We start from the raw sequence: 26997 nt of genomic DNA, 5'->3' as shown, positions 1-26997 counted from the left end.
GTGGATGGACGGATGGATAGATGGATGGACGGATGGACGGGTGGATGGATGGATGGATGATTGGATGGACAGGTGAATGGAGGGAGGGAGGGAAGGAGGGAGGGAGGATGGGTGGATGGATGGAAACGTGGATGGGTAGATGGATGTTGGGTGGATAGATGGAGGGCTGGATGGGGAGAGGGAAGTGTGGATGGATGAATGGAAGAGTGGATGGATGGATGGGTGGATGGATAGAATTGTGGATGGATGGATACATTGGTGGATAGAGGGATGGAGGGATGGAGGATGAGCAAGTGGATGGGAGGGACTAGATTCAGGGTCAGAACAGCTTGTTTTTCCCAGACAAGATATTTCCAGGAAAATCTCAATAAGAAGCCCCCCCTTCAACACACACACACACACACCCCACAGGGCTGGGAGGCTTTGGAAGTGTGGTACTTCCTCCCCTGACAGTGTGTAGCATGGTAGGTCCTTGCAAAGCCGAGTTGCAGGCTAAAGGCACCTGCGTCCCTGCCTGGCAGCCTCTCCCCACTGGAGCCTGGCCGATGCTGATTACAGGCAGTGGGTCACAGAAGGCCAAGGGGAGGCCACTCAGGGTGGGGGCAGCCACGGCACCCTCTGGCCCTTCCTTCCATGGAGCACTGCCTCCTGGCACCCTTACATTCCTGAGAGGATCCTTCCTTCAGTCCAGGAAGGACCCTGAGGGCCTGAGGCTAAGAGGCTCCCTGTCCCAGTGTGGGGGATGGGAAGGGGCAAGCTTGCCTTCTCCAGCCCTCCAGAGGGTGCAGTCCTGTGCTGCAGGGGTGGGGAGGCCAGTGTGGGCACAGTAAAGGCTCAAACTGCTTTGAGGATGGACATGACACTTTATTCTGCTTCAGCCCCACCTGCGGACTCCACAGGCCTGGGTGCTGAGTTTGGAGGGAGCAGAGACCTGGGGAGGAAGGCAGGGGGCACAGAGGGATCTTGACCAGGGGCGAGGGCATCTAGGGGCATCTCAGGGTTTCCTCCATAACTGGAACGCAGGACCCTCCTCAGTGAAGATCAGGTGCAAAGCAGGAATACCCCACGCCGAAAGCTTCCCCTCGTTTTGGGGGCTGAGCTGCCAGGCCTCCCCACTCCACCATTCTACACCGCCTGGCTGGAGCAGAGCCAGGCATGGGGGCCATCGTGACACTCCACACCGTCAGCTCCTGTTTCGGGGATCTCCAGGCCTGGATCTGTCCAACCTTCAGCCTTGAGGGTCCCGGAGGCTAGCCCAAGCAACAGGGTCACAGGGGGTCAGAGGTGGGTCCAGGTGGGCACAGGAGGACTCTGGAAGATGGGGTGTCTAAGGGACCTCCAGGGTGCTGGACACAGAGACTGGCTGCACTCCCGGCTGCCCCAGCCTCTGGGGGCAGGCCTCGTGGGTGTGGGTGCTGATGCCTCTCGGAGGTAGCTCCTTGTGGCTGTAGTACTCCACCACCTGCCTGGGCACCTCGGCCAGCACACACTTGGCCAGCGCTGCTGGGGATGCCTGCAGAGCGGGGACAACATGGTTACAGCTGGGGGCTCTCTCGACCCTCTTGCCCCCCAGGTGATTGCATCCCAGCCTCATCCCTGGAGCTGTGGTCACCACCGCCTAGCAGAGCTGGAACCTGTCCCTCAGCTGACCAGCAAGTCTCCTGGTGGCCAGGTGAGACTTTGTAAGGGATATGGACCTAAGAACACGAGGCTGCAGTGCCCCACACCTGTGGGCATGGGGTGGGGGCCTCGCTGGGCTCCAGGCACTGTCCCAAGTGGCACCTGCACCCACGTGGTCGTCGTGCCACCCCTCGGGCACCCAGGGCAAGCCTAAGACAGGAAGGAGGTGGGTTGCCCCCTCCCCTGGCCCCATAAAGCCCCACGAGTATGTCCACAGGCCATGAACGTCCTTTGTGTGTCTCACAGAGGGTCTGAAATTGCCTGGAGAGCCTCGGGGGAGCCCACCAGCTGCCTCCTCTCCTGTGAGTAGGTTCGATATTTTCAAAATGGGCGGGTTCGTAGATGCTGGAAAGCAGCTGAAGTCCTGCTCCTGCCTGGGAGCCTGAGTGGAGGCCCTGACCCCCACTTTCCCCAGCACTCACACTCTTGAGCTCCCGGAAGGGCACAAACTGCACGATGTCACGGAGCGCGGGCTCGCCCCGGGGGGAGCGCAGGACACCATCGTCCCCGTCCAGGGTCTGCATATCCGTGAAGTCAGCATTGCCCACCCCCACGATGATGATGGACATGGGCAGGTGGGAGGCGCGCACGATGGCCTCCCGCGTATCAGCCATGTCGGTCACCACTCCGTCGGTCAGGACCAGCAGAATGTAGTATTGCTGGGGGAACAGGGAGAGAGTGTGCACGGGACCCCACCCCTTCCTCGGGCCCTTAGGGGCTGCCTGGGGGCCCTTCAGGGCCGTACCCACCCCCCAGGCAGCCTCCAGGCCCCAACCAGCTCCCCTCCCCCAGACAGCCTGGGACCCACTGCAGACATCTCTAGCTGGTGGTTTTCAGGCTTTTCTGAAATTGTGTTTTGTTAAAGTGTAATATATCACAACCGTGATACATCAGGAGCTCACGTACTGTGGCACACTCTGTGCTGGGTGCTGAGCTTCCGTCTCCCAACCTGTCCCGCCTCTGCCTCTTAGAGATGGACAGGCTGATGCTGGTGGAGCCTGGGTCTGAAGCCAGGCCTGAGGCCAGAGGACGAACCTGTGGGCTCTTGGTGGACATGGCCTCCCGTACCCCAAAGGGACCCTGGGATCCAAGGAACAATTTAGAGAGGACACACTCTGGTCCAGCCTGGCCAAGTGCTCAGGACATCAGCACAAAGACACATTGGGACTTGTTTCAAAGAAGAGTCCATTTCCTTTGTTGAAAAAAAAAAGAACAGGGGCACCTGGGTGGCTCAGAGGTTGTCTGCCTTCGGCTCAGGGTATGATCCTGGGGTCCTGGGATTGAGTCCTGCATAGGGCTCCCCTCAGGGAGCCTGCTTCTCCCTCTGCCTATGTCTCTGCCTGTCTCTTTGTGTCTCTCATAAATAAATAAATAAATAAATAAATAAATAAATAAATAAATAAATAAAATCTTAAAAAAAAAAAACAATGAGTTTGGGGCTCAGTTGGTTAAGCATCTAACTCTTGATTTTGGGCAGCCCGGGTGGCTCAGTGGTTTGGCGCCGCCTTCGGCCCAGGGCGTAATCCTAGAGACCTGGGATCAAGTCCCACGTCAGGCTCCCTGCATGGAGTCTGCTTCTCCCTCTGCCTGTGTCTCTGCCTCTCTCTCGGTCTCTCATGAATAAATAAATAAAATCTTTAAAAAAAAAAACAAAAACTCTTGATTTTGACTCAGGTCATGACCTGAGATTCAGCCCCATGTTGGGCTCCGCAGTTAGAGTGGAATCTGCTAAAGATTCTCTCTCTTAAAAAAAAAAAAAAAAAAAAAAAAGATTCTCTCTCTTCCTCTGCCCAGCCCCAATGCATTCTCTCTCTCTCTCTCTCTCTCTCTCAAAACACCTTGGGTGGCTGGTTTGGTCGATGGGGCATGCAACTCTTGATCTCAGGGTCGTGAGTCTAAGCCCCACACTGGGTGTAGATTACTTAAAAAATAAAATCTTTACAAAACAAAGCAAGCAACCCCCTCATAAAAACAGAACTACTAAAAATCAGTACTGAAAATCTGGACAAGAGAAAACAAAGAGGAGAAAAAAGAAGCCCCTGGCCCAGTGGGCACCAGCACTGCAACAGCATCTGAGGGCAAGGAGCCAGGGGCAGTCCAGCAGGGTCACCTCTGCCAAGAGGCCCCTGCCACCCCAACCCCACCTCCCCCTTGAGCCCCAGACCCACAGGAGGACTGACAGTCTGGGGACCTCTGGCTGGACCTAGCCCAGCTCTTGGACCTCCTCCTGCCACCCAGACTAGTTCCAGTGCCACGGATACCTCACAGCCCGGAGCTGTGCCCAATATTCAAACACTGGGCTCCCAGACAGAGCATAGGCCTCCCAGGGTCAGGGAGCAGTGGACTGTGGTCCAGTCCCAGGAAGTCACACTGCTTCCCCTCAGGACGGAGAGAGACGGGCAGTGGGTCCCAGGTCACCCAGCACCTCCCCACAGTACCAACGCTGCTCCGGGGGATGTTATTGGACAGCCCACAAAAACCTCCCCAAAAGTGTCTCGGTTAAGACAGAGGCTCCAGGAGGCAGGAAGGACTGAGAGGGACCGGGGGACACGCCCACCACCTCCTGGGAAGTTGGCCCCTGTTTGCAGGAATCAGACCAGAGGGCGCTGAATGCCACTGAAGGGCAGGGTCAGCCAACTCCAGACCAGGAGACCCGATAGGACACACAGCCCAGGTTCCCCTGCGGCTATACACCAATCCCATTGGGGGCCATTTACCCCAGTTCTGCCCGTAAGGACCATCAGCTGGACATGTGCATGCTACCTAAATATTTCATACTCATATTTAAATGCCTCAGAGTTACTGTGGTCTTTCAGGTGTGCTCATGGCGCTGGGGCTTGATTTCACCTCTTCTAGAGTCTTACGGTGATATTCAGAGATGGTTATGTGTCTGGGACTTGCTTCAAAGTCATATGGGAAGGTGCCTGCTATTTCTGATCCTGACTGGATCCTGTGCCAGAAATAATAGTGCTACGGAACTGGGGCACCTGGTGGCTCAGTGGTTGAGGATCTGCCTTTGGCTCAGGTCATGATCCCGGAGTCCAGGGATCTAGTCTCACTTCAGACTCTTTGTGTGGAGCCTGCTTCTCCCTCTGCCTGTGTCTCTGCCTTTCTCTCTGTGTTTGTCATGAATAAATAAAATCTTAAAAAAAATTTTTTTAAATAGTGCTATGGAGTTATTACTGGGAAGGTAATGATATTGGAATATATCCTATAGATTAAAGTACTCTATCTAAATTAAATTTCCTGGGGCAGCCCGGGGGACTCAGCAGTTTAGCACTGTCTTTAGCCCAGGGCCTGATCCTGGAGACCTGGGATCAAGTCCCACATCAGGCTCCCTGCATGGAACCTGCTTTTCTCTCTCTCTGCTTGTGTCTCTGCCTCTCTCTCTCTCTCTCTCTCTCTGCCTCTCATGAATAAATAAATAAAATATTTAAAAAATAATAAAAATAAATTAAATTTCCTGAAATTGGTATTTGTACTATGATTATATAAGAGAACACACAGAAATCAGGAAACACACAGCAAAGCATTAAAGGTCACAGGGCAGGAGGCTGCAACCCTCGGATTCTGGGCCTTCTGGGCCTGGGAGAGAAAGTGAGGATGTATGGCAGCCCCAACACGGGGTGAGAGCCAGTTCAAGCCATGGGAGGATGGTTGGCTGGTGTCTGGCCAATGGCAAGTCACAAGGACAGAGTAAGGCTGAGGGACAGTGTGGGTCAAGAGCCCAGGACCCCAGGCGGATCCAGGGCCACGGGCAAACATGGACACATGGGAAGGGCGAGATAAGAAGGGGTGCCTTCAAGGCCCTGGGCTTGAAAGCAGAGCTGTGCTTGTGCACAGAATGTCCCCGCTGTGGCAAGAGGAGTGTCAGGAGGCCAGCTCCAACTCTCAAATGGTTCAGAAGGAAGTAATGTAGTAACAAACACACATGAAGAGAGGGAGGGACCAGGAGGGAGAAGAGGGGAGGAAGCTTCAGGGCCCTCCTGCATCCCCAGGGCTCCCCAGCTCTGCACCTCAGCCTCCCTGACCTCCCTGCCCCAGCCCACACACCACGGCCCCCATGCCCTGGTCCCCCAGCGGCACACACCACCTTCTGGTACACTGGCTCCCACTGCACCACCTGCCCCAGGTACCTACGGAGGCCTCCCCAGTGTGCTCCTCGGCCGCTGCCATGCGGGCCACCTTGGAGATGATGGGAGCCACATTGGTGGGGCCATAGAGCTGTACCCTGGGCAGGCAGTTCTGGTAGGCTTCCACCACACCCTGGATTCCTGTGGGGGAAGGAGCGTGAGCCGGGTGTGGGTTCACTACCCCACCCCCCCAGGCCCACCTCAGGCCCCTACCTTCACACTCATCGTCTTCGGGATTGAAGTTGATGGCAAAGTCGTGGGACACCTGGGTGGGTACAGACGGGCTTCAGCTAGGCTACCCCTCCAGGACGCCCACCCCATACCTACTGAGGTAGGTAGGTTTGCAGCCCCTGGAGCCCCCGTGTGGACAGAGTCTCATGGAGGGAGTCACCTGGAACAGAGGGCAGGCTGACCTGTCCCTCAGCCCCTGCAGGCCTGAGGCTTCTGAGTAGCACTAAACCAACAGATCCCTCCTGCCACTATGTTTTTCCACTTGAGCCAGTTGAACTGCTCTTTGCAACTGGAAGATTCCAGACTCCTTCCCCTTCTCCTGACAGGGACACAGTTTCTTTTCAGCTCTCCAGGGCCACTAGTGCTAGGTGAGCAAGGTCAGCCTCTCTGGCAGGAAGCACAGAGTCCCTGCAACCTGCCCACTGCCCGTTACATAGGAACCAGTTCCCAGCAGCCAAGGGGTCCCAGGACCCAGGACAGCCTCTGCTGGGGAGAAGCTGCGTGGCCCTGGAGGCCCCAGCAGGTACAAGGGGCTGGGGTCCCACTCCCCAGGCTCTCCTACCTCATACTTGGGAGGGATTCGAGCTCCAAACCCCAAAGCAGAAAATCTCTTGTCGCTGGAAGAGAGGTGGCCCCATCACACAGGGGTCCCTGATTTCCCGGGGGTAGGGACGGGGGTGCTTTGGGGAGGTATCCACCAGGACCAAGAGAGTGGGGCTCGATTCCACCCCTGTGTGACCAGGCCCACCCTGACACTTTCCTGGGCGCCCAGTCCCACTTCGCACCACATGGGGGACACTTAGGCAGTGCACGAAGAAGACAGTGGCCTCCAGTGGTGGGGAGAGCCGCCGCCTCCTTCTCCAAGCCTGTGCTCTGGGACCACAGCCTGACCCTGGAAAGGACCGGCCTCCTGCCTTTGGTACCTCAGCTCTCTGCCACCCACCCTCTCACAGAGGGGTCTACCCCACCATGATCTTAGTTTACCCAACTGTAAAGTGGGCCACAGACCGCTCCCCATGTTTGTGTGAAGGAGAACACGTGAGGGGCAGCCCCACCGTAGCACATGGGGGTTCTGACTCATGCTTCACCTCAGGGGATGGACTACCCATGGGGAGGAGCCACACAAGGACACCAGGGTCCAGCCCATGGAATGAGCCCCACCCACTGTGGCCCAGGCACTGCCAGCCGTCCTTGGGCAGCTTCCTCTGGTCGGTGGATACAGTCATGGTGCCCACCCCCTGGGCTGAAGCCTGTGCTGGAGGCCAGGGAGGCAGGAAGGGGAAGGGGAGAGGCGGGTGGTGGGGGACAAGGAGGGTGGGGGGTACAGAGCAGGTCAGGAGAGAGGGAAGATGGAGGGGGACAGGGCAGGTGGGGGGCACAGGGTGGGTCGGGGGGGACAGGGAGGGTCAGAGGGGAAAGGTGGGTCAGGTGGACGGGATGGGTCAGGGGGACAGGTCAGGTCAGGGGGGCAGGGCAAGGCAGAGGGTAGAGGGCAGGTTGGGGACTGAGGGACAGGCCCCACCTGTCATAGTCCTGGCAGATCTCTCCCACGGCCACCAGGGCCTGCAGGTACTCGTTGGGTTGGAAGGGGTTGATATAGTGCAGGGAGCAGCTGTTGCGGGGGTCACCATTGGAGGCTGTGAAGTCGATGGCCACCTGCAGAGACCCGGGCTCATGAGCTGGGGGCCCCTCTCTCACCTGGGCTGGACTAGGCACCCAGAACCCCCTTCGGCAAGTAGGGGAATGAGCCGTGGGGAGCTGCTTGCCAAGGGGTGCAAACGAGAGCAGTTCCAGGGCCTTCCGAGGGCCCAGCTCTGCTGGGGTGGAGGACAGAGGGGAACCTGGGGACAGCGGGCATCCGTCAGTGCTGACCAATGACCCTGAAGCCTGTATCCTCAGGCAGAAACAAGCACCTCTCCAGGGAACGCCAGCCCATGGCCCACAGTGCCATCACACTGAGCCCTGGGCTCATCCAGCAGTGTCCTGGGCCCGGGGCAGGGGTGGCCAGAAGGGACCCAAGGCCATGACCAGGTCCATCCCGTCTCTGCGGCCACGCTGCCCAGGCAGGGTCTGAGAATACAAGCCCTGGGCTGGGGTCCCCAAGGACTTCCCCTGCTGGGCCACTTCCCTCAGACCATGGTGGCTGCTGCTCAGGGGAGTGACATGACCCCATGCGTCCATGAATGAGCAAAGAGGTGACACACAGGCAGGGACACCAGGCTCTCTAGCTACAGGCCAGCCCCACACCAGCAGGGGCCTGTGGCTTCTGGTGCTGTCCCTGGCAGCAACAGGGGCCACTCTGTTCTCTCCTCACCTGGGTTTCTGTGACTGTGTCTGTCCTGGCTACATCCCCTCCCGAGGGAGACCCTCTGTGCCTGTTTCATCTGCATCGGAAAAGTCGCCCCCTGAAGAACCCAGAGCCTGGGCAGGGGGTGTGCAGGACCTCCAGACCCTGCAGAAGTGCCTACTGTACCCATTTATGCTTGTCCGCCCCATCCAGGATGGGGAGGGCCCCAGGTTCTGCCGGCAGGGCGGGGAGCAGGGTCCTGTGCACTCACTGTGAAGTGGATCTGACAGCCGCCCATGATGTAGTCCAGGAAAGAGTAAACCCTGTAGAACTTCCAGGCAGGGGCGTCAGCAGGGCCCACCCGGGGCACCCCACACCCAGGCACTGAGGCTGGAGCCCCAGGGAGCTGCCCTCTCCCCAGGGTCACCCGACCCCCAGCACCCCCCCACTTCCCTTCTCTGACACCTCCTCTCCTCCATCCCTCCTCACCTCCCTCCCCATTACTGGGGACCACTGGACCTCTGGGATGGGAGGCCTTTGAGGGTCCGTCTGACAATGGGGAGACTTGCAGGGAGGGGCGGTTTCGGTGGGAGCCAGCCCCCAGCCCACTGAGGGTGCGTGGGGTGTCTGCAGGCAGGGGGCGCAGCTCACCTTCAGATCTGCCAGGATGACCACCCCGGAGTTCTTGTAATGACGCTTCTTCTGCTTGTATTTGGCGTTCACGCAGTCCCACTGGGCCTGGGGGGCAGGGATAGGCAGACACCCCCACCCCAGAGTGCCAGGGCCCAACACCCACCCCAAGGGGGCAGGGAGGCCTCAAACCCCAGCCCAGGGGCACCTGGGGGGCTCCGTCGGTGAAGCGTCTGCCTTCAGCTCAGGTCGTGATCCCGGGGTCCTGGGATGGAGCCCTGCTCAGTGGGGAGGGGAGCCTGCCTCTCCCTCTCCCCCTGCCCCTCCCCCTGCTCCTGCTTTATCTCCCTCTCTCTCAAATAAATCGATAAAATCTTTAAAAAAACAAAACCCAAAACCCCCAGCCCTGAACTGCATTTCTGCTGCTGTACCGAGCGGACTACTGTCCCTGCTCTGGCCCCTGGCAGGCGTGGTCACCACCTATCTTCTTTGGGTTTTCCCAGTAGTAAGAGTTTCCAGAGCAAATCCTGCTCCGGCAGGTGCCCTACCTGCCTCCTTGTGGCTCCTCCCAGGGAACCCTTTGCAGAAGGACCAGAGCTAGGCTTTCACCCCGTTTCCACCCTGTTTTCGGGGGAAGGGGGAGAGGGGCCCCAGCTCACCTGGTCCTCCCCGAAAGCTTTTTGCATCTCCTCATAGGTGGTGGAGAACTCCCCGATGAAGTCGTGCTTTCCACGGGAGTCGTAATCCCAGACGAGGCACTGGGGAGCCCAGGCCCCCTCAGCCCGCCTGCCCCTCTGGGACCCCCACCTGGAGTCCCCATCCCCGCCCCCACCGGCCCCCCATGCTGCCCCACCTTCAGAGGCCGTGTCTCTTGGCCGCTGCACAGACTGCTCAGGGTGACCTTGAAAGGCTCCCACGCAGGGCTGAGGTTGTTCTTCACTACCTGGGGGCCAGGAGTAGAGGGGGGTAGTAGGGGGTGGGGGAGTGCTGGCTTGGGCTCCAGGCAGGACCAGGCTTCCGCCCCATTCCTGGACCACTTGGACCCTCTTTCTTTAAATAGCCTTTTTGTTTATTCAGATTAATGCATCTGAAAAGGAAACAGTCTCTCAGTGCTCTCCCTGAGTGTCACCTGCAGTCAGGGACAACAGAACACAGTGGTGGGTTCTAGCGGGTGGACGCAGGGCACCAGGGCTGCTGGATCCTGTGGAAAGGGAGATGGATCCTTTCCCTGTCTTCTCATTCCTGTCCCCAAAGCCCTGTGGGAAATGTCAGGCGCTAGGCAGGGACCCCTCACCTCTGTGCGGTACACCAGCTGTTCACTCTGGTCATCGTTGACGCGGTACAGCTCCAGGAAGGGGTCCGACTTGCTGAAGAGGTCCTGTAGGAGGAGCAGAGGCCATGTTTAGCTAAGTGGAGTGGGAGCAGCCCGCCCAGTTCTGCTGGGTTCAGCCTCCATCTCCTTAGTTATGAAATGAGGGCAAGAGCCTCTTAGAGTGATGCAAGGCCCTGCCCTCCCCTCTAGAGACTTCACTGGCTCCCCAGTACCCTTGTAACTTGCATCCCCAGGCCCACCCTCTCTCCAGCTGTGTCTGCACGCCCTCAGCTAGCACCACTTGCCGACCTCCCAGGCTTCCATCCCCCTGGCCAGGGGGTCAGATCCCTGCTCTCGGTGTCCCCACCCTGTGTGAGGAGCCACAGAACCAGGCTCAGAGTCAGGTCCTCCGCTGTCTGGATGGCCACCTCCCTGAGCACATGTCCCCATCATAAAATGCGGCCGCAAGCACCTCTGCCATAGGGAGCATGACCATCAACAGGTGTTTCAGGAAGGGGCCCAGCACACGGGTCATGGCAGAGGGCAGTGACAGGAGCAGCAGTGACAGGAGCAGCCTGCCTGGGGCACATGGCTCCACGCGCTTCTCACTCAGCCTATCACTTGTCTCCCTGCGGCCAGTCCTGTCTGCGGCCTCAGAGTGGAAGGCTCCAGGGGGAAAGGGCTGCTGTCACTGTCACTGTCAGCACCTTCCCCCCACCCACCCCCCTGCAGACACTGCCCTCACCTTATCATCCAGCTTCTGGGCCCTGAAGGAGAGCTCCACGTAGCCGTTGTTCCCGGAGATGTCCTCGGCTATCACCTGGAGGGGAAGCCACGGCTCCGAGCTCCGCAGGCCGGGCCCAGGGGAGGCACCTGGACGCCCGAAGGCAGCCCCTCTGTCCTCCAGGACGCATGGAGGAAGGGGCGGGGGTCCGCAGGGCGGAGGGGCTGGGCAGGAGGGCAGGCGGCCTCACCGTGATGGTGGACTTGCCGGCGTTCCTGCCAAACTTGAGCAGCAGCGCCCGGGTCATCTTCTTCTGGGCCACGATCTGGGAGTGACAACCGTCAGGGAGGGTCAGCCCCTGTCCCCAGGGACCCCGCCCCTGTCCTCAGTCACCCTGGGCAGCCTGGCTCCTCCAAACCTAGGACCCAGGGCCCCACGGCCTCTCCCTGTCCAGTGCGCTCAGCTCCACAGCCTCCTGGAGCTGCCTGCCCCATGTGTCAGGAGAAGAAACGTCAGAGAGGAAGTGACGCCCGGGGCGGGAGGCAGAGCAGTGCCACAGCCAGGCAGGAGCGAACATGCGGCCAGGTCCCTCAGCAGCCCAGGGCAGCCCCGGCCTAGCCCCAGGGCAGCCAGGTGCCTCGAGCAGCGCCTGCCAGCGTGAGGCCAGCGGTTCTGGGCCCTAGCCTGGACTCCCGGGAGGTGCTGCCGGAGGCAGAGGGGTTGAGACAAGACTGGAGTCACCCGCCCACAGCTGTCCACCGGGCCGTGCAGCCTACGGACCATCATTCACTATACTCACGGGTGCTGCACCCTGCCTGTGCCTCCGTCCTGTTCCCCCACCCACCCCCCGCCTGGCCCCACGGGGATGCTGCCCTCATCTGGCCACAAACCCCTAACTGAGGCCCATGAGTTGACACAGAGAAGCTGTGTGCAGCCAGTGGCCCCTGTTCACCAGAGGGCAGGACTGAGGTGGGGGGCACCTGGTCTATAGAAGAGATGGATGATGACAGTCCCTCACCACTACCAGAGGTTCAATGCCTTCGTAGGGGGACACCTCCCGCTGCTGGCCAAGGAAGACACACACTATTACCATGGAGACAGCAACACTGATGCTCATAAGCACTCACCTAGCCCCACCTCCTCCCAGCTCCTGGAGCTGGGGTGACCATGAGAGGAAGCCAAGTCCACACAGCAGACAGGACATTCCCAACCCACACACCCAGCAGGGGCTGCCTCGCTGACAGAGTCCAAGCACATGGGAACATTCCCTGGTGTCCAGACAGACAGCCCAGGGGTGGGAAAGCTCTCTGCAGGGTGTGAGTGCGAGGGGAGGGAGGCTATGGCCCAAGCCTCCCCAGGTTCCCCCAGCCATAGGCTCCATTTCCGGGGCTCTCCTATCAGGACAAATGGGGTAGCTGGTTTGTGAACCAGTTACAGTCGATAGGTGCTTTCTTCTCTCGATCCCCAGAACCATCCACTGAGGTGGCTGATGCTTGGAGGTTCAGGCAGAGGTGAGGGACTTCTCCATGTCACACGACGGGGATTGGCAGCCAGTGTCCATACCTTGAGCTCTGTCCACAGTTCCCCTGATGGCCACGCAGGCCTGGTGAGCAGCTTAGAGCACGCTTATTGATGGAACTTTTCATTGTCTAAAGTTTCCATGCCTACCTCGACATGCGTGTGCCCATACGTGTTTCTGTAGGTGTCCATGTATCTACACACGCCAGGGACTTGTGCCCATGTGTGCATGTGGGTCTGTGCATGCAGGTCAATACATGTGTGTCTGTGGATTTCTCCATGTGTGTCTACACGTGTGTCCATGGTGCATGCTATCCTTCCAGGCTCGAGATGGGCAGGTGGGAAGCCACCTGGGTGGAATCCTGCTCTGCGCTGTGCCCCTACTTAATCTCAGTGCTGTCATCTGTAAAATGGGGATGACAGAGGGATCCACCCTCCACCAGCTCCAAACCAGACGGCAATGGGGATGAGTCATGCAGACATCATGTCGGGTAAGAGAAACCGGACACAAATGAGAACACACTGTGTGATTCGTGAACAGGAACTTCTAGAACAGGCGAAACTAGCAGGAATTGGCTGGAGAGGAGGGGATATATGGGGTGATAAAATGTTCTGTGTGAGCCGGGAGATGGTCAGGTAGACAGGTACCTAAACTCATCAATATCCACCCTTAAGGTCTACACGTTCTACTGTAAGTAAATTATGTCTCAGTAAATAAGAAGCCCTCCCCTGACATGCTGGGAGGGAAATACGCAGCGTGAACACTCAGCACACCACCTGGCACTGGGCTGTCTGGGTGGCAGTGGGCAAGCGCTCTTGCTATGCTGTGAATGGAAGACCTAATGGACAGGACATCACCTGAGGACCGCAGCCTGGGACGGGGTGGTCAGTCTGCCGCAGGGGAAGCAAGGACACCTCTATGTGCCTAGGTGGAACAGCTCTCTTATGCCATGAAAGTGAAGAAAGCAAGTTGCAGAACAGTGTATGTAGTTTGTGTTTTAAAATATATACACGGAGAAAAAAATATACACTCATTTCATCACATGAGAACACAAAGTCCAGGAAAAGGCCAGAGGCAGACATTCCATGACATGCCTTTCATACTCTCCAAACGCTGAATTATATGAACGCACTACCCCATTCAAAATCACATCTTTTTAAAACTAATAGGAAATTTTTAAGAGAAGTCACTATGGAGACAGACAGAGCAGGATGCTCGTCCCAGAGGGACCTCTGAGGCACTTCTCCATCAGGCCATCCCCACGCCACCCAGGCCATCATGCCAGCACTCAGCGTTAGCCCAGGGGTGCTCTCCTGACCCCTCCCTCCCCAGGGGACCAGATGCCCACCTGCCCCAAGGTACACTCCATGCCCCCGAGGAAGTCATCATCCTGACAGCCGAGGTTGCTGGGTCCATGGGTGTCATATACCTCGAAACGCAGCTTCTGTGCCTCCTCAAAGTAGTAGTCAAGTGTGAAGACCTTGGAGAACACGGGGTGCAGGCTGCTCCGGACCACTTCTGTTCTGTCCACCTGCAAGCAGCCCAGGGTGAGAGGCCCATGGGACAGCAGCTTCCACACTGATGCCCCCCAGGGCCCTGTGCCCTCAGCTCTGGCCCGCAGAGTCCATGCACCTGCCCTCAGGTGCTCCTGGAGGGCTTGCTCCAGGCCGCACCCTGGGAAGGCCCCCCACCTCCCCACCAATCCACATTCCAGGCCTCAGGATTCCAGCTCCCTCCTGCTGCTGGGGGCTTCCAGGAGCCTTGGGCACCTGCCCCCCTGGAGAGAAAGGCCCACAGCCCAGGCTAGCCATAGGCTGCAGCTTCTCTTGTCATGCCCAGAACAGCCCGCTCTATCCCCATCACAACCGGGGAGGCTTGGAGAACAGCGGGGTCCTGTGCAGAAGCAGTCCAAGTCAGGGCAGAGCCAGGTCAGAATTCTGGGCTGGGCAAAGCCAAGTGGAGATCTCCCTGCAGCCAGACAGGCAGGGAGACTGGGTAGGGGTCCAGATTCCTCCTGGGTTCAGCTCTTCCTCCAACATAGGCCAACCCGTGCCCCTAAAGCACAGTCCAGCCTAGGCAGGCAGGTCTGCCACCCTCCAAAGTCCACAAACCCCACATCCTCAGATGGAGGGTCTGTTCCCCCTCGAGGGACATCTGCACCAGACAGAGCTCAGGCCAAGCAGCAGAAGCTAATGGCGGCTTACGGTACAGAGAGCCCTGCTCCAGATCCTCCCAGTGTCCCCACCACCACGCAGACACTGGGCTGCAGTGTCCCCTTTGCCTCTGCGGTCCGTGACCGACAGGGTTCGGCAGCCCAGGAGGCTGGAGGTCAAGAGACCACAAGGAACAGCATGAGGTTGCAACCTGGGGGAGCAGAGCCAGGCTGAAGAAGCTGGAGACTGGGGCTGCCAAGACAGCCCCACAAAGGTCGGGGCCAACGTGTCTGCCTCCCCCGTGTCCTGCCCAACTCCCCAACCCGGGTCCCCAGCAGAGAACATGGTGCAGGGGGGGTTGTCCTCCCCCCACCCACTGCCCCACCCAGAACCCTGCACTGCCACCAAAGCCAGGGGGCGTGCCAGAGCGTGGGGAGGGACCCCTCAATGCCACCATGGCCCCAACCCTAACCTCACTGGCCCACACCAGGCGTTTCTTGGTCTTGCGAGGTGAAGCACACATCTCACAGGAGACAAAGTGCTTTGTCGATGCACAGCCCTCTGAGCTGTCACCCAACTGGCCCACAGGGAGGGTTGGGCCGGGGGTGACAAGGGGCAGCAGGCCACACAGGTACCCCAGTGACCACCCCCCACCAGACCAGAGGGTGTCAAAGGGAGAAACAGGTCCGTGGAGCTGACCCAGCCCAGCCCGGTCACTCTGGCTTGCTGGGGACTCCCAGTGCCACGGCAGAAGAGCAGGCGACAGGCTGGGAGCCCTCCAGGGGGGTTGGGGCCAAATCTCTAGCTCCTCCAGCGCACCGGCCTCACTCAGCCGCTTCCCACTCCCCCGGCAGCCCCACCAGCCCCTTCCTGCTCCCTGCCCGGGATCTCAGGTCTGGTGCCTCTGCCCTCTGGATGAGGACTTGGCAGGCCAGCGGGGGACCCCCAGGCCAGGCCAGCTCTGCATTCCCCCCGGCCACACCACTCTCTCCTGCACCCCCCACTCCCTTCTGCGCTCTTGCCAGCACGGTCAAGCCTGGGTGCCTCACGCAGGCATCGAACCCCCACGTGGGACCCTTCTCGTGCCCCCACTCTGGTGCTCCCTCTCTCTCCCTGGGGCTCTGGTCACCCCCCTTTCTGGACACGGATTCTCTAGACTTGGTCACCCCAGCCTTGAGCCTGCCCTGCACCCTACCCACCTCGGTCTGGGGGTCCTCGTCGCCCCCCTACCTGCACCCACTGGCCCTGGGACTGTAGCAGCAGCACCACGCTGGGGTCGGACTTGGTGAGCGGGTCGCGGTCCAGCAGGTGCCGGCAGCTCAGCCGCAGCTCCACCTTGGAGGCGCAGGGCGCGGGCAGCACTCCGGGGGGCGCCGCCGCCCCGCGCTCCCAGCTCGAGCTCATGCTCCCGGCGCCAGCGCTCGGGGACTCGGCTGGGCACACCACCGGGGGGCCGCTCCCGTGGGCACCGGCACCGCCGCCGCTCGGGAATGATGGCCGGGCCAGGCGTGGCCGCGCTTCCCTGCACGCCCGCCGGGCGCCGACACACGTGGCTCCCGCGGCCGCCACCACGCGGGGAATGCAGAAGGGTGGCCGGGGAGGGGGACCGAGGAGGGGACGGGGAAGGGGCGATGGGGGGAGGGTAGAGGAGGGGGAATCATGCAGGGGCAGGGAGGGGTCTGCGGGAGGCCTGAGCCAGCTCTGCTCCCGCGTCCCCCTGGGGCTCCCAGGGTTCAAGCTCCCTCCTGGGAGGCCAGAGCCCAGAGGTTTGGCGCCCTCCAGACTGGGTGCACTCCCGTGGGCTGTGGGGGCGGCATCCTCTCCTGGCTGTCTCAGGGCCTGGCAGTAAGGGTCCAGAACTTCCAGGTCCCTTGGTGAGGTGAGGGGGGCAGCTGGACCCCCAGTTCAGCGCCACATCCCCATGATCCTCCCCACATCTTGGACCCCATGTCGAGGGCACATGGTGATGCAGCATCTCAATCAACAGGCATTTCACAGGCACCTAATGTGTGCTGGGCGCCCCCACCCCAGGCTGGCGCTGGAAATGAAGGGACAGGTCCCCGCTTCCCCAGAACTTGTAGTCCAAGAGCAGGGATAGCCCCTCGCTGCCCTGGGTGTCAGAACCCAACCTGGCAGTGCATGGGGACCCTGCCACCCATACCTCTGCCCTTCAGCCAGATGGGAGCAGCCCTGAGCTCTGTGGAGACGGGGGGGGGGAACACTCTACTCTGCCCTGGAACACCTGACGGAAGCTCTGCAGAAGAGGAGGTGTTAACAGATGCAGAAACTGCCTCCCAACCCATTCTCTTTGCCAATTTTTTCCTAAAAATAGGGCACAGACCTGGCCAGAAGCCATAGGGGGCAGGGGACAAGAAGAGAGCTCAGGGAGGGCCTGAGGACCAGGGGAGCAGAGACTGGATCTCTGGTGTGCTAGGTTCTGTGTCCTCGGGCTGATCAGGGCTCAGCCTTGGCCTCCAGGACCACAGAAGATTATGGGGTCAGAGGGCCCAATAAGGACCCGACAGGTATACTCCGGGATGGGTCAGGCTGCCTCCGCCAGGGAGTCCCCGTGAGCGGACAGCATCCCTGGCGGTGAGATGGCGGGATTGCAGCCCCGGCACATCTGGAAGGCACAGACCAGGTGCCCAGTTTGCAGAAGGAAAATCCTTGCCGCCTGGCTGAGTGAGCTGGACTCCAGCGCAGGGGCTCACGGTCCAGGCATCTGGCTCCAGAGGCAAGGGACAGTGAGACACAGAGGGATGTGAGGCCAGTCGGCGGCCCCTTATTCTGCTTCCTCCAGCCTCTGTGACACTCCTCAGAAGCTGGCCCAGGTGCACACAGCTGTGGAAAACAGCTGACCAGGGCCAGCTGCTCTGTTGGGACCAGTCTGGAGCTCCTGTGGGCCCTCTAGCCCTGCATCGATCCCAGCCCCAGCCTCCCAGAACTGAGAGGGGTCAAAGGGTTGAGCCTCCCAGCCATGCATGTGGCTTGTGGTGGTGGCTCCCGGGCTTACAGGGCCCCAGGCCTCCCAGCACCCGCTTCTCCAGGACACCTGCCCCAACTGCACCCTGGGAGAGGCTCCTTGGCCTCTGTGAACTTCCATGGGGATAAGGGTGCGAAATAAGGGCAAGGAGCTGGGCTCAGCTGGGCACCTGGCGCCACACAGGAAGGCTCCTTGGTCTCCTCGGGAGGCTTTGCCCAGACGACTGGCTCCCCCAGGCTCAACTTCCAGGCTTGACCACTGCAACTGATGCAAATAGATCTGCCACCGCTGTGCACACTGCATGCTGATTGCAGGGTGTGATGGCACGTGATGCTCACAACAGCCCCATTTCACAGATGAGTAAAAGGCACACCCCGAAACTCAGTGACTTGCCCTAGGGCACACGGCTTGCAGGTGTGGGTGCAGTCCCTACACACGCTACTCCACAGGAAGTAACAGGCAACATTTCCACTGACAGAGAGAGAGGAAAGAGAATTCAGAGTTTGGGAGTTCAAGTATCTGAGGTCCAGAGATTTTTCACGGACCCACTGGGTCTCCAGTTGGAGACTCCCAGGATGTGGCTGCCTCTGCAGTGTGATCCAGGGCAGACGGCGTGCATGGCAAGGAACCGCAGAAAAGCAGATTCCCTGTAACCCTGGTCTGTGATGCCTAGGCCCGTGTGGCCTTCCCAAGTCCCCAGAACAGGCAGCAGGGTGGTAGAGCCATCTATCTCCTCGCTGTTAGCCCACATGGGTCCTGGGATTGATGAGTGGAGCGGGGGGGGGGGGGGGGGGGGGCGGCTCCCGTGGCCAGCCTTGGGAACGAGACCCTCGCTCATACATTTTGTTATTATTGTTCGGCAAAGAAGAGTACAGGTCCTTGTTGGAGTCACACAATGTGGAGGGGCCCGTGGGCAGGAAAGTTCTAGCGCCCAGCCACAGACACGGCTGCTGTGCGGGTAGGTGGCCTTCTATCCCCGTTTCTGTGAGCATCTGTTCGTGAGCCTTCTCCACCATTGCCTCCAGCATCTGAGCCACAGCTTGTTCATTAGGCGGCCCATCCCAGCCGTGTCTGCTGCCCCAGGGCTGTGCCTGGCATCTGGCCCCTGGCACCTGCTCAGGACGCGTTTGCGGGACGAGTAGGGGGTACAAAGTCTTTGCGCTGTGTAACCACTTGCTTTCTTGTGTCATGAGCAAGCCTGTATGGCCTTCTTTCATGCCGACGATGGAATACTTGTGCCCTCTCCAGTCCACATGTGGAGATCCTGCCCCGCACTGTGGAATCATTGCCCTGACCCAGGAGAGCCCCCAGAGCTCCCGTGCCCCTTCCACCTGAGGATGCCGCAGCAGGGTAGGGAGAGGCTCCTGCAGGCACCCTGGTCCTCGGCGTGCAGCCTCCTGGACCGTGAGGAACCAATGTTTGCTGCCGGGAGCCCTATCTAGGGTGTCCTGGTGCTCAGAAGCCCAAGCACACTGACTTTCTACCTCAATAAAAGTAGGCCTACAGTGGGGTGCCAGGGAGCTTCAGCCCTCCAGGCCCCAAGTCTGGCAACTGCCTGTTTGTAAATAAAGTTTAATTGGAACACACCTGGCCATCCATCATGTCCCTCACATATCATCTGCAGTTGGTTTTGCCCCGAGGACAGAGCTCAGTGGCTGGGACACGGAGTCCACATGACTAGGAGGCCTGAAATACTCACTAGCTGTTCCTTTAAGATGTTTGACACGGCCTGGTCTCGCCATCAGTGAGGGGCACCCCACACCCACTGCTTCACCCCTGCAGCTGTTTACCCTGAACCTGCCAGCCCAGGTCACCTGAGGGACGAGCTGACTGAACCAACCATTCCTAATGTGTCAAACTAACTCCCATGTGTCTCTTGCGATGCTTCCAAATCGTGAAGTTTTAGAGCAACAAGGAGGCAGTCTTGCTTCGAACAGCTAGTGTTTCTAGCCACGGGGGGCTCCACCAGCCTCCAGCATCCCTCCGGGAGCTCCTGGGCTCTAGCCTCACAGCACTGGCCTCAAGTAACTTCCAGAACCACTCTGCACCTCTGTCCCGTACCTGGAAAGTGAGGCAAGGCCTGTGCATGAGTGACATGCTGCAGGCCCAGGGCAAGTCCCCGTGTGTGGGCCTCGGGGGTGGGGAGGGTCCACCTGCCACACACCCCACCCCTTGGTCTTGCTCCTCATCGGGACCGAGGATGCAGTTCACCTCCCAGCAAGCCAGGAGGTTGACACTGTAGAAGCAGGGCTGGGGCAGGTGGTGCCAACAGGATTTTCAGGAAGGGAATATGTTCCATATGTCTGGCTAGTGCTTCCTTTTATAAGCTGGTTGCAAACCTACCTTCCTCTTTTATTTCTTTCCTCCCAAGAAAAAGATGAAAAATTTCATCTCAGAACATCTGCAACCTTCTCGATTGTTTTCCTGTAAGATTTGGCATTTATCTTGCTTCAGAAATCAGATAGTCACACCTAGAAGGGCCACCCTGACTGGAGAAGCACACAGGCCTGCGGTCCTGGCTAGGCCTTGGATCTTGGGCCACTCCTTATTTCAGCATTGAGAGCTGGGCCTGAGGCAGGGGTTGGTGGGACATTTCTACACACACCCCCCAAAGACACACACAGGACGTGGACACACAGGCAGACGTGCATGAGCACTAGCATGTTCATGCTCAAGGAGCCCTGACCTCCAAGGGCACCATGGCCCTTACCTTGGTGCCATCTCCTGTTCAGTCCCTGGCTGCTGGAGTCCCTGCCAGGCAGGTGATGTCAACGAGGTGACCACAGCTCAGAGAGGGTGATGGTTTGCCTGAGGTCACACAGTGGGAACAGAGCTAGGATTCTACTTAGATGCCACTCCTGCACTCAGAACGCAGAACTCAAGCCTTCCTGGGCCCGTCCTGACCCCCAGTGTGTCTCAGTGGCTTTGCTATTGCCTCACCCCCTGAAAAGTCACAGCCAACTCGGAGGGCACAGAGCACTTGCTGTGGGCAGGGCCACCTGAGCCCCTTTGCCATCAGTCTGATGGGGCAGCCAGGACACCTGCCCAGGGCCACAGTCCAGGTGCTGTCCAGAACCAGCTGTCCCCCTCCTGAGTTCCCCAGACCCAGGAGACCTTCTGTGTTCAGCGCTTGTCCTGCTTCCCCAGGGCTGGGGAGCTGAAGGCGCGGGAGGACATTGGGAGACGGAGAACCCAGAAGGAGCTATGACAATCTAATGTCTGTGTGACCTAACCTCAGCCTGATGTCCTTCGCTCTGTCCAAGTGGAAGCAAGCACATGTCAGGGGCAGCATTTGACCAGTACATGAGGTCAGCAGTCAGGGACCATAGGGCCAGAGTAGGAGCAGGGGGCCATGAGGACACAGCTGCCCGCAGGTCCCTGAGGCAGTGACGGCAGTGTGGGTCAGGGTGGGAGCAGGGTCCACAGGGCTGATGTCTCCAACTGATGGACGTCCTGGTTTTCTTCCCACCTGACTGATCCGGGGGCTTTTGATGATATTCTTGGTAAGGGCCACCTGGACGGTGCTTTGACACTGCCTCTGTATCCTGTCCCTTTCATCACTGACCCAGTTCTGGGGAACTTTTCAGCAGGGCAGGACTAACCAGGTGCTCAGCTGCCTTCTATCTGTCCCCCAACACTCTGGAATCTGGGGTCCCCCTGCAACAGTGAAAACAGGCATGGAAAGGAGGGGCCAACCACAGCCCTGCAGCTGAGTACTAGGGAGCCGGGTCTGACACACACCTACTTGCTGCCCCACGTGGCCCCCTGGCAGCAGTCGAGTGCCTGTGACCAGGTCCTTCAGAAGTGGACCTCAGCACTCTGGAGGGGCAGCCCCGAGGAGGTGGGTGGAGGCATAGGGGCCTCCACTCCCAGGACAGTGGGTCTGAGACTCTGGAAGGCCAGTCCACTCTTCCAATGCCCATGGCCCTTCTCCAGGGCCTGGACGGCCAGACAGTGCTCCTGTAGCCTGGCAACAGGTCCTTGCTGGCAGCCCTGGGCTGGGCCCTCTATGGCTGTCTGGCCAGCACTCGCTCCCTGCCCCCATCAGCCCTTCCCCATCCCATGGGCTTTGAATCTGCTGTGTTCTGGTTCTAGTTTACCTAAGGGCACCTCCAGGGCCTAGCATGCAGTAGGTGTTCAATAGGTACTCTGTACCCCCTGCTCTACCCTGTCCTAGAACCACATGGAGAAGACACACTTAGGGGAGAGAGAGGAGCTGTTGGCACTGCTGGCAGGCACTGCTGGCAAGGGATTCTGTGCCTGGCCCCTTTCTTTTTTTTTAGACTTTATTTGAGAGAGAGAGGGAGAGAGAGAATGAACTGGGGGAAGGGCAGTCAGAGGGAGAAGCAGAACCTCCCCTCCACCATGCTGAGCAGGGAGCCCAAAGTGCGACTCCATCCCAGGACCCCAGGATCCTGACCTGAGCCCAAGGCAGACTTTCACCCACGGAGACCTGAGGCACCCCCTTATTTTCATTATTGATGTCCCCTCCCAGAGCCCCATGAGGCAGACATGTGTGCAGGACACTACAGCAGGGGATGAGGGGTCCGCCAGAGCCTGTATCTGGGACCCTCTTGAATGAAAGCCCTGTGAAGGCAGGGCTGTGCTATGGCCGGCTTTGCCCTGCAGCCAGGGATCATGCCTGGTGCACAGTAGGAGCTAGATATACTTGAGGGAATGTTCGCCCTTCATGTCACCTTCTGCCTCCCCTGGCGTGCTGCCCATCTGTCTGCCCCATCATCAGGCTCTGCTACCTTTGGGGCCCAACACCCTCCCCCCACTTGGTTGGCACTTGCTGCTTGTTGAAAGTCCCTTGGTCGGTGCCAGGCAGCCCAGATCCAAACCTGGGCCAGCATGCTCATATGTCTGGTCAGTCTGAGCAACTGAAGACTGATTGTGGCTGATGGAGCCACAAATGACCAAACACTGGGAAAGCCCTGGAACTGGTGGGGATGATGCCCACCCCCATGGAGCAGATGCTGAGGCTGCGGCACTAAGGAGACCCGGCCTGCTACAGGAAGTGGAGCAGAGAGTAAGGTGCCTTCAGCTCCTACAAAAGCATGGAATTCTGCTTCTCCCAAGACTAAAAAAAAATTCACAATGTGAATTCTGATGCCAAAGAGTCAAAAGAATAACTAATGTCCGCTACAGGGGCCAAGCAGTGGTCTTCCTACTATACCACATTGTCTCTTAAAAGAGAGCACCTCATTTCAGCTCCAGCCCACATGTTCAAGATACAAGCAAGGCTCAGGGAGCCTGGTTGTCTCAGTTGGCAGAGCATCTGACTCTTCATCAATCACCAGGTCATGAGCTCGAGCCCTATGTTGGGTGCAGAGACTACTTTTCAAAAGAGATTTTTAAAAAGATATAAGCAAGACTCAAAAGGAAAAGAATAAACTGGAAAAAAAATCTGTCAACATATGACAACAGGCAAATTTCCTTAATATGCAAAGAGCTGGTGCAATTCAAGAAAATGACAAACATCACAATAGAAAAATGAACATGACAGATGAACCAAAAAAAAAAAAAAAAAAAGATAATTTAGGGACGCCTGGGTGGCTCAGCAGTTGAGTGTCTGCCTTTGGCTCGGGGCCGGGATCGAGTCCCGCATCAGGCTCCCTGCATGGAGCCTGCTTCTCCCTCTGCCTGTGTCTCTGCCTCTCTGTGTGTCTCTCATGAATAAATAAGATCTTTTAAAAAAAGATAATTTGCCAACAAATATGACATGATAGCCTTAGCTTCTAAACAAATAAAAAAATACAAGTTTAAACAGAGCATTCCAGGGGCACCAGGGTGGCTCAGTCAGTAAAGCGTCTGCCTGCGGTTCTGGTCATGATCTCGGGACCCTGGAATCAAGCCTGGTGTTGAGCTCTCTACTAAGCGGGCAGTCTGCTTCTCCCTTTGCTTGTGTTCTTTCTCTTGTTCACCGTCTCTCTCAAATAAATAAAATCTTTAAAAAATCACATACTCTTCTGACTGAGCCTGCCAGGTGCACCTCCATTTGCTTTCATAAGAACAAAAGGCTCCCCCAAAAAACAACACAAAATACCCCGATGTTTCGTTTTTTTTTTTTTTTTTTTTTTTTTTTTTTAATTTTTATTTATTCATGATAGGCACACAGTGAGAGAGAGAGAGGCAGAGACACAGGCAGAGGGAGAAGCAGGCTCCATGCACCGGGAGCCTGACGTGGGATTCGATCCAGGATCGCGCCCTGGGCCAAAGGCAGGCGCCAAACCGCTGTGCCACCCAGGGATCCCTCATTTGTTCTTTAAAGATTTATTTACTTAGAAAAGGATCCCTGGGTGGCTCAGCAGTTGAGCGTCTGCCTTTGGCTCAGGGCCAGGATCAAGTCCCACATCGGGCTCCCTGCATGGAGCCTGCTTCTCCCTCTGCCTGTATCTCTGCCTCTCTCTCTGTATCTCTCATGAATAAATAAAAACCTTTAAAAACATATATAAAGATTTATTTACGTAGAGCGAGAGCACAAGAGCACATAAAGGGGGGCAGAGGGAGAGAGAATCCCAAGTCTGATGCAGGGCTCGATCTCACAACCCTGAGATTAAAAAAAAAACAAAAAACAAAAAAAAAAACAAAAAAAAACCAAAAAAACCCACAAAAAAGCCCAAAACCAAACACTGAGATTCACTGACAGCATCACCCAGCCACCCCAAGACCCAGGTATCTATATGAGAACATAACTTTATGTAACCTATCATGGTCAGAAGTCATTCTAGGGGTGTGGAAGGTGGGTGGAGGCGGAAAGGGACAACTTTCTCTTCTGTTTATGCTCTTCTCTCTTCTCCGTTTTAAACAAAGAGGACTTTTCTAACTTAGAAAAAATAAAAAATGGGCAGCCCTGCTGGCCCAGCAGTTTGGCACCACCTTCGGCCTGGGGTGTGATCCTGGACACCCAGGATCGAGTCCCACATCAGGCTCCTTGCATGGAGCCTGCTTCTCTCCCTCTGTGTCTCTGGCTCTCTCTCTGTCATGAATAAATAAAATCTTTTAAAAATGTAAAAAAGGAAAGAAAAAATGTAACTAAGTGAACACCTAGAAACCATAGGAGAAAACACGATGGGTACAACTACCTACAAATGAAAATACAAACGTGAGACACAAGAAAGGAACCCTTAGCCCTTTACACGGACCTCTACCTTCTCTCTGGCTCCAACTGAGGTTAAGTGGGAAAAAGCCTAAATAATGTCAAACAATTGAAGTTTTCCTTTAAATTACAACGGTTTCTGTTTTTTTTTTTTTTTTACAACGGTTTCAAGCAAATGGAAATTAATGTTAATTCTTCCTTTAAAAAATACAATTTTATCTATTTTAACAGAGAAATGTGCCCCATGAGCCATCTTGTGGGCAGCGCAAGCCCAAGCACCCCTGCTGGCCGCTGAGGGCATTGCTGGCAACACCCGCGTACCCACTTTGGGAATCTGGCCCCAGAAGGCACCTGTAACCCAGAATATGGTGCTAACAAGTGGAACCACCTGTGTGTCAGATCCTGCCTGCTTCTCCACATAGGAAGCCCACGCCTGTTAATGGACTTCCACCCAGGGGCAGACAGGGATAAAGGGATCGGGGCCTGTATTCATTTTCCAGTCACCGTACACTAGTGCTAAAATCATACTCCCTATCAAAGCAGACCACAGCTGGGCTCCCTGCTCAGGGGCTTCTCAGAGGCCGCCTCGGAACTCAGCTCCTCACCCAGATGGCATAGGGGCCCATCCTCTCACTGCTGTGTCCCTCACAAGTGGCTGCTCCCTCAAGGCTGGCCAAGTTTCTGCCGCCTCAGGAGACACATGGCGGGGTCAGGAGCCACCTCTCCCAGAAACGGTTCTGCCCAGACTCAAGGGGAAATCTTCCAGGAGCCCGAATCCTAATGCCAGGGAATGGCAAGTGGGCAAAGGAACGCCTCCTCCTGGTGGTGCTGCCACGGAGCTGCCACACACACAGAGCAATGCTGGCAGGGCCGGGGACGGCTCCAGCCCCCTAGGGTACCTGAATCCCTACCAGGTGTGGAGTTCACTCTCAATCTGTCTCTAGTGTGGTTCATGGCCCAGGTGCATGGGATCAGGCCTACTTCCTGCCTGGCTTCATCAGATGGCACATCCAGTTCACCTGCTGGGTGCAGGCCCGTCTTGCTTCCCAAACACCCAGGGTGCCGAGCTGAGTGGAAGGAACTCAGGGGATCAGACTAGTCAAGATGATCTAGCACAGCTGCCACCGCCACCGACAACCCAATGAACAGAGTCCTAAAACAGGGGTCCCCCACCCCGCCTTTCTCCAGCACACTCGCACTCACCAACAGCAGGTGCCTGGCCTGTTCCTGATGCTCCGCACACCTGCAGAGGCCTTTTGTCCTGGTGGCACAATGCCAGAAGACGTACAGCGAAGGTGAAGCAACATCTAAGGGCCCCCCGTGTTTCTTCCCTTCACTCCAAGGCTGGAGCACAGGGGCCACTGCCCCAGAGGTGTGGGCTTCCCAGCCCATGTCCAGCTTAGTCGAGCTCACCAGGTTTCTCAACACAAACCAGGCAGGATGGCCACCACTAGCCATCCAGATGCAGCACCAGTTCATTCCCTCTGCACAGGACTGTCAGGGACAGAGCTTAGGCTCCTCAACTCAAATCTCCACCTCTGCTGACCCTCACACAAGAGCGTGGAAGTAAGCAGCTCAACTGTTCGCTTTGGATGTACAAGAAATGAAGAGCCTTTCAAATCATCTATTAGATGAAAACCTACTCCGGCTTTGGTTCCAAACAAGCCCAAGTGACAGCACAGGTCCTGGGTCAGGACACCAGTGATGTGGCTGCTGGGTACAAAGTCACGTCATTCATTAGTGGTCAGGTCAGTGAAGACCTGTACTTGCACAGCTGAAGCATCCAGACACCCTCCCAACTCCTCATCACAGCAGGCCCTGCTGGGAGCTCCCACCTTAGTGTCATTTGTGGAGAAACCAGCTTTGGTTTCAAAGGATCTTGGGCACCATGTGCCACAAGGGATCCAGCTCAAGCCCTGCTCCAGTGCCAGCCTTCCCCTGGGATGGGCACTGAAGCTACCCTGGCTCTGCCTAGCCGCCACGCAGGCACAGTGGCTTGAGGATGGGTTCGGGGCAGCCTGCATGCCTTGCAAACCTGGATGAAGGGACTGCTATTCAGAACAGCAGACGTGCACACCAGTCTGGGAAGATGTAGCCCCAAGTCCTGAGATAGGTAACTGGAAACTACTCTGGTTAACAAGGACTCCTTGCAACACCTGCACGAGATAGGTACTGATGTTATTCAGTCACTGTGCTGCCCTGCAAAGGTGCCATCACCCCTGCCAGGTCTCAGGTCCCCTCAG

At 57.6% G+C, this 26997-nt stretch overlaps 1 protein-coding gene and 1 long non-coding RNA gene across 10 annotated transcripts; one reads left to right on the top strand and one right to left on the bottom strand.

Moving 5' to 3' along the window:
• LOC144310354 (uncharacterized) lies at window positions 1–3060 on the top strand. Of its 2 annotated transcripts, none has more exons than XR_013376062.1 (4): window positions 1–72; window positions 1574–1672; window positions 1927–1982; window positions 2652–3060. It is a non-coding gene; the product is annotated as an uncharacterized LOC144310354 (long non-coding RNA). The 2 variants fall into 2 exon arrangements; XR_013376061.1 differs by lacking the exon at window positions 1–72 and adding an exon at window positions 106–1284.
• On the bottom strand, window positions 844–26950 carry CPNE7 (copine 7). Of its 8 annotated transcripts, none has more exons than XM_077891171.1 (15): window positions 25958–26950; window positions 13865–14047; window positions 11248–11322; window positions 11019–11093; window positions 10256–10339; window positions 9815–9904; window positions 9621–9719; window positions 8983–9069; window positions 8603–8662; window positions 7567–7700; window positions 6607–6661; window positions 6027–6078; window positions 5821–5954; window positions 2103–2339; window positions 844–1513 (listed from the first exon to the last, which is right to left on the bottom strand). In XM_077891171.1, the coding sequence occupies exons 1-15, from the start codon at window positions 26231–26233 to the stop codon at window positions 1328–1330; spliced, it is 1827 nt and encodes a 608-aa protein (XP_077747297.1). In that variant the 5' UTR covers window positions 26234–26950; the 3' UTR covers window positions 844–1327. The 8 variants fall into 8 exon arrangements, with proteins under 8 accessions (XP_077747297.1, XP_077747298.1, XP_077747300.1 ...); XM_077891172.1 differs by having other exon boundaries at window positions 13946–14047; XM_077891174.1 differs by lacking the exon at window positions 25958–26950 and adding an exon at window positions 15900–16175.
• Between the last annotated feature and the right edge of the window lie 47 nt (window positions 26951–26997).

The sequence above is a fragment of the Canis aureus genome, chromosome 3, assembly GCF_053574225.1.
Source record: "Canis aureus isolate CA01 chromosome 3, VMU_Caureus_v.1.0, whole genome shotgun sequence".
Classification (NCBI taxonomy): Eukaryota; Metazoa; Chordata; class Mammalia; order Carnivora; family Canidae; genus Canis; species Canis aureus.
This window is presented reverse-complemented; position numbering and strand designations above follow the sequence as displayed.

Coding starts and splice junctions, on each gene's coding strand:
- CPNE7 (XM_077891171.1), bottom strand. CDS start 26,233: ATGAACTGGTGCTGCATCTGGATGGCTAGTGGTGGCCATCCTGCCTGG. Junction 9,720..9,814: donor AAGAGACACGGCCTCTGAAG/GTGGGGCAGCAT, acceptor TGGGCTCCCCAG/TGCCTCGTCTGGGATTACGA. Junction 9,070..9,620: donor AAGCTTTCGGGGAGGACCAG/GTGAGCTGGGGC, acceptor CCTGCCCCCCAG/GCCCAGTGGGACTGCGTGAA.